Source organism: Glossina fuscipes, unplaced genomic scaffold, assembly GCF_014805625.2.
Source record: "Glossina fuscipes isolate IAEA_lab_2018 unplaced genomic scaffold, Yale_Gfus_2 28, whole genome shotgun sequence".
Classification (NCBI taxonomy): Eukaryota; Metazoa; Arthropoda; class Insecta; order Diptera; family Glossinidae; genus Glossina; species Glossina fuscipes.
In genome coordinates, this window is record NW_023998423.1 from 8,624,861 (window position 1) to 8,638,720 (window position 13,860).

At 32.1% G+C, this 13,860-nt stretch overlaps 3 protein-coding genes across 9 annotated transcripts in view; 2 read left to right on the forward strand and 1 right to left on the reverse strand.

Moving 5' to 3' along the window:
- LOC119636799 (cholinephosphotransferase 1) overlaps positions 1–4,383 on the forward strand; it is a 14,673-nt gene extending 10,290 nt beyond the window's left edge. For 3 of the 6 annotated variants that reach the window (XM_038032418.1, XM_038032421.1, XM_038032419.1), the window contains 3 exons: positions 3,485–3,643; positions 3,734–3,898; positions 3,970–4,383. In XM_038032418.1, the coding sequence (XP_037888346.1) occupies positions 3,485–3,643; positions 3,734–3,898; positions 3,970–4,152 (507 nt within the window). In that variant the 3' untranslated portion in view covers positions 4,153–4,383. Of the gene's footprint in view, positions 1–221; positions 354–3,484; positions 3,644–3,733; positions 3,899–3,969 lie in introns of all 6 variants that reach the window. The other 3 variants (XM_038032420.1, XM_038032423.1, XM_038032422.1) reach the window with 3 other exon arrangements.
- A 32-nt stretch (positions 4,384–4,415) lies between these two features.
- Positions 4,416–5,065, reverse strand: LOC119636802 (histone H3-like centromeric protein cid). Its single transcript, XM_038032426.1, has one exon. The coding sequence runs from the start codon at positions 4,942–4,944 to the stop codon at positions 4,498–4,500; it is 447 nt and encodes a 148-aa protein (XP_037888354.1). The 5' UTR covers positions 4,945–5,065; the 3' UTR covers positions 4,416–4,497.
- Positions 5,066–12,547: 7,482 nt separating this feature from the next.
- The window catches only part of LOC119636798 (low-density lipoprotein receptor-related protein 6), a 98,424-nt gene continuing 97,111 nt past the window's right edge, over positions 12,548–13,860 (forward strand). The window contains exons 1-2 of one of the 2 annotated variants that reach the window (XM_038032417.1): positions 12,548–12,819; positions 13,508–13,831. In XM_038032417.1, coding sequence (XP_037888345.1) covers positions 13,558–13,831 — 274 coding nt within the window. In that variant the 5' untranslated portion in view covers positions 12,548–12,819; positions 13,508–13,557. The other variant, XM_038032416.1, reaches the window with a different exon arrangement.

A 13,860-nucleotide genomic window follows, 5' to 3' on the forward strand; every position in this document is an offset into this window, starting at 1 on the left:
ATAAATGTAAGAAATTTTATACATCTTCTGGAAATTGGTTATTTTTTTTCTTATATTTTTCATACAAATTCATTTTCTATTTTTTTTTTTTTTTTTTGTTCTCAATTTGAAAAAAAAAAAATAATAAAAAAATTTAGATTGTTCTTTAAAAAAAATATAACCGAAACATTTACCAACGAAAATAAAAATTTATCTATATACACACATGCATAAATATTTAGCTAAGATATTTTGGGTGTGAAGTACGCACTATGCCTCTATATTTTGCTTTTGGCATTGATCTTTTATTAGCCGCACGCTATGCCAAAGTGATAAACAATGAAGGATGCGGTAAAAATGGATCCACAGTGGCTGTAAGAAGATGAATTATTATTATTTTTTTAATTTTTTTTTTTTTTTTTTTTTTTAAATTAGATTTCTCCTTAGTTTTTTTTTAATACATATTAGGCGTAATAATGTACATATAAATAAAATAAAATAAAAAAATATTAAAAATTCTTTTATAAAGATTTAATTGGCTGTATATTATAAAGAAATTATAAAAGTCTGTCTGGTTTGTCTTTGTCTTTTCTCCTGTGTCTGTCTGCTCCCATTTATCGAATTTTTTCTTTCAGTTTTTCCTTTTTTTTTTTTTTTCTTTTTAATTTAATTTTTCTGTATCATTATAGTAAGAGCTTCTTCTAATGTATGTTAGTACATTATTTTATAATAAATGTATTATGTATTTGTCATGAAAAATTATCACATTTATCAATTAAAGTCCAAAAACATTGTATACGTTTGCTTGCCTGCTTGCTTGCGCTATCTCTTTTTTCGGTCGTTGTGTTGTTTTCTTCATGTGCTTGTTTGTTTTTTACAACTCTTTCATTCATTTCGGATTTAAGTCTTTTTTGCTTCTTCCCTTATTTTGGCATTTTTAATTCTTTCCTTTTTTACTTTCTTCTATTTTTAAGAAAAAAAAAAAAAAACATAAAAAACTAGTATTTTTTGTCACTTCTCTCTGTTTCTGTCACTGTTCTCTTGAAATTCATTAAATTATAAAAAAAAAGACACCTAACACCCTCTTACTGTAATTTAGAAGAAAAAGCCAAAAGATGTGTTTTGAATAATTCATGCAATGTTCCTACAAAGGATTTCTTAATATAACTTCACATTAATTTCTATTTTTTCCTTTTGTTTTTTTTTTTTTTTTTGTACATTTTTTCTTTTTAATTTTTTCTTTTTAATTTTTATAAATTATCTACAAATTAAAAATGAAATGTTTTATACAGAAAATGCAAAACTCTCTCCAATCCACTATACTTAGCTAATTAATTAATTAACATTAACATCATAATAGCTAAGATCGATTCGATGAAAATCTCATGCAACGTATATGACGTAATCGAAAAGAGATTATAAATTTCGGAGAAATAGTGAGAGTTATTATTGAAAATGTACTCGGTAAAGTTAAAATTCCTTTTCTTTAATGTTTTTATATTCATAACTAATTAATTAATGTTTTTAATTAATTTTAGCGCTAAACGGCAATATACCGATTCATAAGATTCCCGTGTCAATGTAATCCATGAAACAAAAAAAAAATGTTATACGTTCTTTCGCCAAAGTATTTACAACTTTGTTGTTTTTCTACGCAGATTTAAGGCTTAATTAAGTTCCAAAACTGTTGCGTTCATTTAAGGTAACGACCTGTCACGGCATTCAATGCAATTCGCAAAAATTTTGCTATTCAGTGTTCAATGTATACCAGCGAAGTAATTCTACGTTACGTGTAAGTCATTCGACGTTAGAAAATTTGTACGCCTCGATGTCAAGGATTTTCAATAAGATGACTTCGTACTTTGATTCCTGCAACACCAGATTTTTAAGGACATTTACTTAGGTCCGCAATGCTAAAGAATATCAGATCTTTTGGGATTACTTTCCAACGTAATTTTAGCGAAAACTGTCGATTATTTGGGCCAAGTCCGTCAACGCTTCAACTTAACTAAAATAAGAGTTAAAGTGAACTTCAAATAAGTTGGTAAAGTTGTTAGCAATCTCTACAAGATTATAAACAAAAATATCTTCATGACATCGTGATATTCAATATTAAAATAAACCAACCGTCTCACGGCTATCTTAGAAATCCTTGTAGTAAAGAATGATGCGGATTCATTAAATACGTCCTTAATTGACAGCCACATGCGAAATTTTGAATTAACCGCCACTCAACTAAATTGTAATTTCTCATCTATAACAGATTAGTATGTAGAGTATTATTAACCCTTATACAGTTTATCACATAAACTGATTCAAAGAATTTATGCATTCACAATTAACAAAGAAATATGCCAGTTTCGAGTCTATTCAGATGAGTTAATATGGTAGTAATGAATTCCCAACCGAACGAATAGAAATTTCTTCGTTTTTATTTTCAGCATTTTTTGCAATGCATCTCACATTTCTTTTCCAAACAAAATTGTGTTCGTGTGTCACCTTCTTTTAAAATCAAGTTAATACAATAGCATCTAAACCTGTTAAGTTGTTTGTGAATTTTGAAAATTCTAAAGATGCAATGAAAGCTATGCAAAAATATTCTAACGAAGATAAAATTGTCAAAGTTAAATTGGATACGTCGATCAAATATTTTTCTATATGCTTCTGAATTTATGGAACAAGTTCTCTTAGACAGAAAATAGTATGACTGAATTGCCTTATATGTATTGAATACGGAACGATCACCATTCCTTGAACCGATTAGTAATAACTTCAGATCAGTTAATGAAAATCAAAGTCGGGAAAATTTATCATTCATAATAAACAAAATTTTGAATAGTTAATGAGTTAATGGAATTTGCAAATGGAATTTGTGTTAACCATTAATTAATGTAATCTTGATAACATAATCATGGTAGACAAATGTATATTTTGTTATGGATGGCAAGCATTTTCGGTAGCGTATCCAACAACTCTTTTTTTCATCTTGGAAGAACGCAATGAATTAACTCCAAAAGTGGGTAAATACACTAGTCGCAGACATGTTTGCTTGCCAACAAAACGATAAATTCGCTGCCTAATCGAAAAGCTGCCTGTTTTCATGTTTGATTACATTCCTATATCTTGTTGACACGGGAATATTCCGTAATATGTACGTAGATTCAAATTTTCTGATCACAAATCGATTAAAAAGACTGCTTGCGCAGACACTGTTACATGATAACTTGTTAATTGTTAGAATTAAAGATAAATTTTTTTGAAAAAAAATTTTTTCAAATTGCGATATCGGAGAAAGCTAAAATACTCGTCTTTGGAAGTCAAACTAACAAATATCTTTGAACGTATATGACGCGTTTCCAAATAGGGCATATTTTTTTGTCCTTTGCGAAAACATTTCACTTTTGATTTAATTAAAAGAATTTTATAATATCATTGTCGCGTACTAAAAAAATGTATATTTTTGTTTTTATCATTTCTATATATTAATAATTTGCTGAACAAGTAGGGTACTAGCGTTTTATCGCCGAGTATACCGTTGACACTGGTGATATTACCGGCATTTATAATAGCCAAGAAATCGCCAGAGAATATCTTTTCGGAACACGCCTCTTTATACATTATCGCCTTTGGCTTGGTGGCAGCTAAAGTGACCAATAAATTAGTGGTAAGCAAATGAAATACAAAAAAATTTCTATAAAAGGTTTTTATAAATGGTTTCAATTTTCTTATCATACTTTTGTGTATCATTAAAAAGATTGCTCATATGACCAAAGCTGAAATGGAATATTTGGATTGGTCTCTTTTGGGTCCGGGTCTATTGTTCCTTAATCAATATTTTAATTGCGTAGTGCCAGAAATATGGTTACTCTGGTTCACCCTAATTTGGGCTACTCAGGATTTAATGCGATACTGTGCGCAAGTAAGAGGACAATCTGCTTGACATTAGCATATTGAAAATTGTTGTTATATGTATAATTTTCTTTTATATAGGTCTGTTTGGAAATTTGTGCTCATTTACATATAGACTTATTTACTATACCTTACCCACCACGCACTGCGGTCACTCAAGGCACTAGTACGAATACGAACAGCGCATCTATCAGCAGTTCTAGTGATAAGAATGGCGCCACTCATCACCGAAGGGCCTCACGCCAAACAAATAGAAAACATTAACCTCCAATAATTATGGTCCTGCGTATTTTAGAGAGAATTATAATCTTATGCAACCTTATTTTTTAGCATCTTTTTAAGCGCTTCTCTTTTATTTTATTCTCTTTTTCAATATTTAATATATTCCTTTTTTAATGTGTACATGTAATAGAATTGATATCCTGAAAAGGTGTAATAGGCAACTAGGAAGTTCTCTTTTTAAGTTTTTCTTTTTACATTTTCATTTGTCATTTTTATTCAAGTTATATACATTTTCATTTACATAAGTGTGTGTATAATTATAAAACAATTGAAAAATAAAAGAAGAAATGTGTCTGAATTTAAAAAATAACGATTGCAGAATTACCATTAATCGATTCTCAAGATATGAAGTAATCTCATGTCATTAATATGCAGAGTAACGCATTTACGGTGTAAAGTTAACATGTAGGCGTCATGTAGTTTTTGCTCTATATATGCTTCCGTGGCCGTTTGCAAAGCTTCGAAGGCCGCACTAGTCACCTTCGAGACAGTCGTCGAATGCTGGCAAATGATTTCTCGCACCAAGCGCGAAAATGGGAGCCGTGGTATCATGAAATCTGTACGCATTTGCAAGAGTCGAATTTCGCGTAGGGCACGAACGCCGCGTTTGGTAGGAGCAGTTTTCTTACGGCGTGACTGCGTAGCTTCACGGGGTTGTGATTGATTTTCATTGGACTCGGCGATAGTTCGTGAACGCAAGCGCAAAGTTGACGGCGTCGGTTCCTCGAATTCACTGGAAACATCAGAATCGCCTAAAGTATGTCGACTTCCCATATTTTCTTTCGCTTTTGATAATTTATTTGCAAGTTCTTTGTGATATGATTCGTGTTTAAAGTAAATTTAGCGCCAATTCATCCAAATTGTCAAACTCTAAGACAGGGTTGCTAACACTCGAAAAGTGCAAACTGCAATTACGAATATGATATTACATAAGGTACGTTCAGTGAGAATTGAAAAGAAAAATACTTCAGACCGCTTTCAATAATTATTAAGCCTTGCATATACAAGCATTTATAAATTAAATTTATCGCGCACTTTATGAAAAATTTATGATGAATGTTCTTCCAGCCTTGAGAATATAAGCGAAGATTCGTTATGTCAACAGCTTAAGGGGGCTGACGTAATAAAGCTTCGTTTTGTTTTTGGGTCTGAGACCAAAAGTTGAACATATGGAAACCAATATAAACGAACAGGTTTTTACGAGCCTATGCGGGTATTGGTAAATCATACGGTTTTACATATAAATTAACAAACATTGACGCTGACTGACTGTTTAGAGCTGCATTTTTAAATTGAATATAATTTAATTTCAAAACAAAACCTTACTTACGAACACCTGAACCAAAACAGAAGGATTTAAAATTGTGAAAGGTATGTATACTAATCCTTTTTTCTCACTTTTTACTCCAATTGTCTTATTAATACTTTTAATTCGCCAAAAATGGTAATCAGCCACGTGTATTTTTATTCACGTCATTATATACCGTCGCCGTCATTGATAAAGTGCAATGGAGCGGTAGATAAAAACTGATAACTACTTGATGGTGTAGTCGCCAACAAGCCTAACCCATTACAGTAAAAAAACCGAAAGGTGTTGTGACGTGCAATATCAGGCACACTTCTTTTTGCCGCCGACAGGTACCAATTATACAATTTATAGATGTATTTCTACTCCATTTTGTTTTCTAATGCAAATCAAGTATACATATGTAACTATTTTATATATTTATATATACAAAACATATATATAAAACATATATTATAGTTATACCTGCATATAAAAATTATATTATCTACTATACAAACAAAAAAAATAAATTGAATGAATTACTTGTAATTTACTAACACACCCATTTACCATAAGCTGACTTGCGAGCCTTCCTGAGTTCATGCTTAATATCAAAGACCATGTATTCACCTTACTTATAAGGATTTCCTTATCTTAGCGTTCTGAATGCGGTTAATTTTATTTATAATGTCGTGCACTGGTTTTACCAATACCCGGGTTGTTATTTTGCTTTGCATAAAAATCCAATCAATCATCTTTATACGGATGGTTAAGAGATAGTATATAAGTATTATTATTATTTTAATTTTAGACCAATGAAATGAATTCTTAGACTAAAAAAAAGACATTGAGCACTAGCAACACAGGCTATCGGCTCTAATTTAAATAAGTGGATATTAGATAGTGAACTTAGTAGTATTAAAAAAGTAATATATTGAATTGATATTCTGTTCTGAAGCTGATTGTAGAATGTTCAAAGGGTTAATCGCTCCAAATGCAATACTTCTAGCCGAGGAAAAGTTGAGGCAATCGCAGAGAATGTGCTTTATAGTAAGAGTTTGTCCACAACAGCAGATTGGGGAAGAAGACTTCTTCAGGATCCATTGGTGAGTTGCAATTGTATGACCAAGGCGAATTCTCGAGAATGTTTGGATCTTGGTTTTCTCAACGTTTGTTGGATATAAAGGTGGAGTTAATTGAGGGTTAATAAAAGAGTAGTGTTGATGATGGTGTTGTAAATTTCCTTCTGTAATTTTCTCTTTAACTTTTCTTCCAATGTAACTTTGAAGATCCAACTTTTCCATGACATCATCCACAATTAGAGGAGCAGAAGCAGCATACTTTGCCGCTAAATCCGCCTGCTCATTTCCCAGTAAACCGATGTGAAGTATATAAGTAGAATGACTATTAGTTTTGATATTTAAGAAGCATGTTCATACATATTCGATAAGAATATACATAAATTTCAATCAAAATATTTTTTAACATATTACCTTCATACATAAAACGTAGACTTTTCTGCTCTTAAGGTATGATTTCCATCATGAAGCATTGAAAATTATACCTTTTTGTCGTATGAACTTCAGTTTTCGTTATATGACCGGGGTTTCAAAAATTGACCAAGCTGGTCGAAAATTTTCATACCAATTTAGATTACTACTACAGTGTTCGTCCTTCAAAACAAGCCACTGTACCAAATTTCACTGTTCCGAAATATCTCAAAAATTGCGACCTGTAGCTTGAAGATAAATTTACAAGGACAGATATCAGCCGGATAGACGGCCAAGCAGGCTTAGATCAATCACATAATCCGATAATGATTTTGAATCGATCAGCGTAGTAAAAAGTGGATCCATCTTAAACCCTTCTGCGTGTTACATACGGCTGCACTAATTACCTTACCCTGTACCACAAGTCGTGTAGGATATAATTGGCGCGGCTAAGTTACCGTCGTTTACTAGTTGAGAGCGTTGCTTGACGACCGTATTCTTATGAGCTACAAGGCAAAGTTTTCTGTGTAGTGTGAAGCCTAAAAAGCAGATAGATTCCACATATGGTATTGCATCCGTTGATGTGAATGGTAACTTGTTTGCGTTTGTTAGAGAAGGTTAAGCATTTCGTCTTGCGACAAGAGCTGCAGAGACTCTAGATTGGTAGTAAAGACATCTAAGCCGGATTGAACGGTTTGTCTGGCAAAATTAGCATCAGAGTGGAAGCTGAAAATATCAAAAGTGAGGGTGATTGACGCGGTCGCCAAAGTTTCATTTTTTAGTTTTCGATCTTTTTTTATGTTAGACATTTTTTGCAACTGAAGGGATGGACATCCTTGGAGTCGATAAATTCTTTATCGCGAGAGAACCCGTGCGAGGACTCGTGAGTTATATCGCAGGATAAAGAGGGTTTTGTCTTGGCCTGACCTTGCTGGTGTGCCTTTAACGCCAGCATTTGTGGCATTGTATTGTTGGTTCGACATATGGCTTTACTGGATAATTGGCTCTGTACACGTTTACACATTAATGCAGTGCATTCGCCACGAGGCATATAGAAGTCGTGTCGAAATGAAAGCGTTTGCTGTTAGTGCTGTCTAATTTGCTAAAACCCATAAATCGAGTACCTCCCAAACCTTCGCAAACTTTTGGATATGGACGACTCCTCGAACAATCAACTTTTTGGTAGATCTCCACACCCTAGCGCGGCTTGCTCATGCTGCTGACGGCTCTGTAAGTAATGAAGCATCGAGCTTCTAGGCGTTGAAAGATGGCCAGGATGTCCTCTGTAAAATTGGTATCTGGGAGAACAGCAGTACGTCAACGAATCAACATACAAAATATCTCAGACAGTAAATCGGTGCTGCTCCTTATAAATAAGTTAGTCGCAACAAACCAATACGTCTTTGAAATCCACGATATGCTTGATGCGCTTTTATCGATCAATATCATTTTGTTTGGGTGTCGGGTCACTGTGGTTTTCATCTTAATGAAAAAGATGATTTCTATGCCCGTGAAGTGCAACTCAATGGGGAAATAATATCTGTAGTATATCGACCAAGTAAAGTCCTGCGCAAAATTAAAAATATTAAAAGAAAAACGGACCGTCTCATTTACGAAATATATCTTTTATGTCTTTCCAAACCCTACCTAACCCTCTATTTTCGTCCTGAGAGGTTAAAGTTCTCTACCGTCTAATAACTAATCATTCCTACGTCGTAAAATAATACCAGCGACAAATGTAACATAAACCACATAACTGAATCAGCTGAGCATCTAATCTCCAGATGCGAAGGTTTTACATTGGATTGACTCTCGGTTTTTCGGTACATGCAACAACCTCTATGATATCTTTTGTGCTCACAATCTTGCTCGTCTCAAGAAACTAACTGTCTTCATCAAAACTGCCGTTCTGTCTTTTTACGACTTCTTACATTTATCCCTCTCTGCTCTCACCAAATTTTTTTTTTTTACGACGTCTTACATTAATCCCTTCTCCTTGCGAACGAACCGAAAAAAAGTATTTTTTTAAATCAAAACACAAAACGAAAGAAAAAAGGAATTTTTTGGAAGCAAAAGACATTATTAATAATATCTGGTAAGTTTACGCAATAAATAATAGTAGAACATTTTTATTAATTGGCGTATATATTAGTATAACATTTTTGATATCCGTGCTTCTAGGTTTACAAGAAAAAATTTAAAGCAAAACATATGTAACAATGACCATGACCAATGAGATGTTACTATGGCTGTTTAAATAATTAGACGAAAAAAAATTTAAAACATTTATAATGTTCAAAGAGAAACATAAAACATTTATAATATAGAAGATGGACAAATTCATGATATATTTTTGCAGGAGTTGATACTGCATAAACCGCACAAACACTCTTCGAATTGATCGCCATTCTCCTTTTTCACCTTTTCAAGTTTGTTTCTACTATGTCTGGCAATTTTGACATTACTCTCAAAAATTTATCATCCTCAACCTTTCGTTTGAAGAGGTATATGTTTTTCCAGGAATACTTTCCGAAAACTCGAAAGGTGATGAACTGTCAACCAATTCCAATGGTGGTTAAATGTCCAATTTTATTTTAGTCCTATAAAAAGCAAAGGGCTTACACATATAATCCTCATGTACATATAATACTTACCGATTCGTCGCTATGAAATAAGAAACCGTACAGCGCCGTAGATTTCCTATTTAGTGCACTCAGGATAATAAACAGCGCATATTCTTTGTACTATGCTTACTGGGTGTTTGCACTTCTAGGAATATACGTTCTCAGGTTTTTTCTCTTGGCACCTTATTCCGAAAGCCGAAGTAGTCTCCTGCCCTTCGTTTACTGCTCTTTTTTTTTTTTTAAATCATGAACTTTTATTTTTATGTATTTTTTTTTTCAATTTACTTAATTTAGTCAATTTCTTATACTTTTTGCTGGTTGTCAAATAATAAAAATGCAAATAACTATTTTCATTTCACTTGGTTTTTTTTTCCTTTTGTTTATTTTTCACGCCAATAATGAAAACACAAATAACTATTTGAAAGCCTGAAATATTAACCATATGATCTCGCTTTGTTTGGTCTATCAAAACGGACGCACACAAGAATTTTTAAAGTTTCTAAAGTATCAACTAATTTTGTTTTGACAGTTTGTGCGCTTTATTTGATAAAAAAAATGAGGAGACCGTTGTACACGCATACAAACAAAAGGTATGAAAAGTAAAAGTAAAGGAATCAACATAAATGTAAACAAGAAATACATGCAAAACAACGATAAAAATATTAGTATGAAAGCACAAGCGTTATGACCGAACAATTGGTCAAAAAAGAAGCGGGGAGATAAACCTTGCTGACGCACTAAAGCAAGGCAATAGAATTGCTTAAAAGTTTTGATTTGGCAAATATATGTTATGTTAAAAATAAATTGCTTTTATGACTTCAATTAGTAGATGATAGACGCAAATTCGATAAATAACTTTTAAACCCTTTGGCTTTTTTTCTGCTTGCGTCCTGTCTGCCACCTATTTTCGGGATTAATTTAATTCGCGTGACTGACACCCAAAAGCATCATTGTATTTTCTCAATTCTAATCACCACGTGGCACAAAGTCATATTTTGACATTTGTGTATGTACCAACGCAATGCAAATGCCTTCATTGTGTTCAACATTGATATGAATTAGTTATGTGGCAATCTAACTTAAACAATGAAAAAACCTAGTTTAAAAAAAGTATATGTATAAAGAAGATAATTATTTTGTTGTAAATTACAATTCAGAGACCGCTATGAGACGAAGAAAACGAGATTAAATAATAGCTGATCGTTATCAAAACGACCAGAAAGTATACTATACGACCAGAAAAGTATATTGTACGACCAGAAAAGTATATTGTACGACCAGAAAGTATATTGTACGACCAGAAAGTAAACTATACGACCAGAAAGTATACTATACGACCAGAAAAGTATATTGTACGACCAGAAAGTATATTGTACGACCAGAAAAGTATATTGTACGACCAGAAAGTATATTGTACGACCAGAAAAGTATATTGTACAATATACTTTTTTTTTGTACAATATGCATACATTTCGTTGCGTCTCTAAAGGTTCTTTGTGGGTGCTGCAAACATTCTGACAAAACGAATGTACCACCCATCCTTTGTTGGATAAAAAAGTGTATATTTTACTATTTTTCTTTCCATTTTAATGAGAGCTGGGAGTAATCGTTTTCGCGAGATAACACCGGTTCTTAAGTAGATATATCTGCAACTACAGACAACTTCTGGAACAAATCAGTCCTCTGTCTTTCTCCAGTTCTTCAAAAAAAATTGTAGTATTGTGCACACAAAACGTTCTGGACCCGTTAGACCTGTGTGAGCAAGGAAATGGAAATTAGAACAGTTGCAAACAGAAAAGAAACAAAGAACGTGTTAAAAATTCAATGCAGATGAAATAGTAAATGATAAAAAGGATTAGAATGGGAAAATATCTAGTCACGGAAATTGTTTAAAGAAGTTGAAGATAGAGTGAAATAATTTCAACGTAAATTTGCTCTTACATAAGATAGCTTGTAACTTGGATCATCTAAAAGGATGACGTCAAATTCTTATATACTCGTACCTGTTTTGTCAGCATATTCAAATGTTTTAGATGCAAAGAAGACTTTTATAAATGTTGAAGACCCTGAAACAGAGTTGCCCAATTTGCAGCGTAAATGTGGAAGACAAAGAGAATTCACCTACTGCATTTTGTGACAGTCAAAAATTCTTACAAGCTCACACGGAGCGTTTAAAACATGTATTAATCTAAGATTAAATATGAATTGCAAAATTGGAAAAATGAAATGCAAATTATAATAAAAATCTTCAAAATTAAAAATGAGAATTGCCAAAGTATAAAATTTGTTAATGCTAATTTTTTTTTGTATTACATATGGCTTCAAAATGCACAAATAATTTTGATAGTTCCTATTTTAAGGCAGACTTGCTTTTTACAAAAACGTACGTATCTAAAATCGATTCGAAGAGAAATAAAGGATGATTATTCATATTTATATTTACGATCATACAATAAGTCAAGTTAATAATGTGCAATTGAAATGACTACTTCACTTTAAATAATCACTGAAAATAAAATACATATAATTTAGCTAAAAAATGTCGTTTCATTCTAACTAAACACATATGTACAACTGCTTAGAATTTGCAAAAATCCTGTATGCTATAGTAGATTTTCCCAAATTGCGAGAAAGGTCTAATTGTTAAAATTTTTTTATGTGCTTTTGTCATTTTCACTTTTACATTGTGATGCAAGAAACATTCAAGTTTGATGTGGTTGCCAAAGTAGTTGAAATACGATTTAATTTTCACATCTGACAATGCTGTTCAGCTACCAAATAGAAGAATAATAGGAAATTGCAAATCAGTTGTGTTCTTTCTCTCTTCTTGTCATCATCACTAGCGGTATTAGGGGGATTGCTGGCATTGTTATTGTTATATTTTGTTTTACCCGTATGAAAAAGAGAGAAATAGAGAGAGCATCACCACTTTTTAGCGATTGCTTACATGAATATAAATCTAAACATTTTCTAGATTTTTTTAGTTTGCTTTTTCTCCTTTATCTGGTCTTCATGTGTTGTGCTGGTTAGACGTTGCCGTGCAAGAAAAAGTGTATTTTGTTAAAAATTAATAAAAATTGAATGAAAATGACTTTAAAAATTGTAGTAAATAAATTGAAATAAAATTATTAATAATAGATACTATAAAATAAAATCAAAGTAGTTACAAACATAAGAAATGCCGCAAAATTCTAGATAAAGATAAAGATAGTGAACGAAAATTAATTAAAGCTGCAATATTCCTAAAGTATTTTAATAAAAAATTTGTGTTTCTTATCTTAGCAGCGGTATGATTAAATGTTTTTAGGAATTTATGTTGATATCTTAAAGTAAATTGTGCTTTAAAATGATTTTTCTTTTTCGTGGATATTTCTCCAGCAAAATAATTAAAATCTCATTTACTTGTATATTGCATATTTGTTCGTGCTCTTTGTTCATTGTGTTTGCTTTGTGCATTTCTTTCCATTTCATTCACGGCAGTTCGTTCATGTGTTACAGTTTTTATTTGTTCTTGTGTTCCTTGTTTTCCCCTTTTACGTTTTATATCGGCTGATTTCTTTTGTTTATATTAATGTGTATTTTTTCACGTTTTGTTTATTTTTATCTTGGTATTCGTTTGTTTTTGTTTGTGCTTGGAGTAATGATGCTTTTTCTTCACGTTTAATTTTAAATATATTATTATTTTGCCTATTATTCGGTCGTCATATTTTCTTGCGGAAAGCAGCGATAAAATGAGATTTTTCATTTCTTGAAAATAAATTTTCTCGGAGTCCATTTCTGTTTTTTTTTTTTTTTTTTATTGACAACGTGTTACGGCACAATTCCATTTTAGTGAACCTTTCAATTCGAATCTTTCAGGTAGAGCACCTTAGATGATATCACGAATAAAAATTATTTTGTCAAATCGCAATCTTAAGTGATTGGTTTTCTTTTAGGTCTTTGCATAAAAACAGAGTAAAGGTTTTCGATGCCGAAATAAATCAGAATGGCTTACGAGCCAGTAACTTCAATATTGCTTAACACAAAGAAACTTACAAATTTAACGTCTAGAGAAATAAACAAAGATGAACATCTAAATACATTTTTCTTGTTGTATGTATCGACGTTACTTGAAGAACGATCATGTAAAGCAATAACAATAACGTCGTCGACAACATCATCAACGTTTAAACGTTCGCCACTCAATTGCAGTCGAGTATTGTTGACATATTTGGTGTTAATCAGTTGTTGTGTTGGCGTCGGTACGTCGTTAAGAAATGGTAAGTACAAGTTTTTTCATTATTCTTCT

What these genes read in the sequence shown, in the direction of transcription:
- LOC119636802 (XM_038032426.1), bottom strand. Translation starts at nt 4,944, where the DNA reads ATGGGAAGTCGACATACTTTAGGCGATTCTGATGTTTCCAGTGAATTC.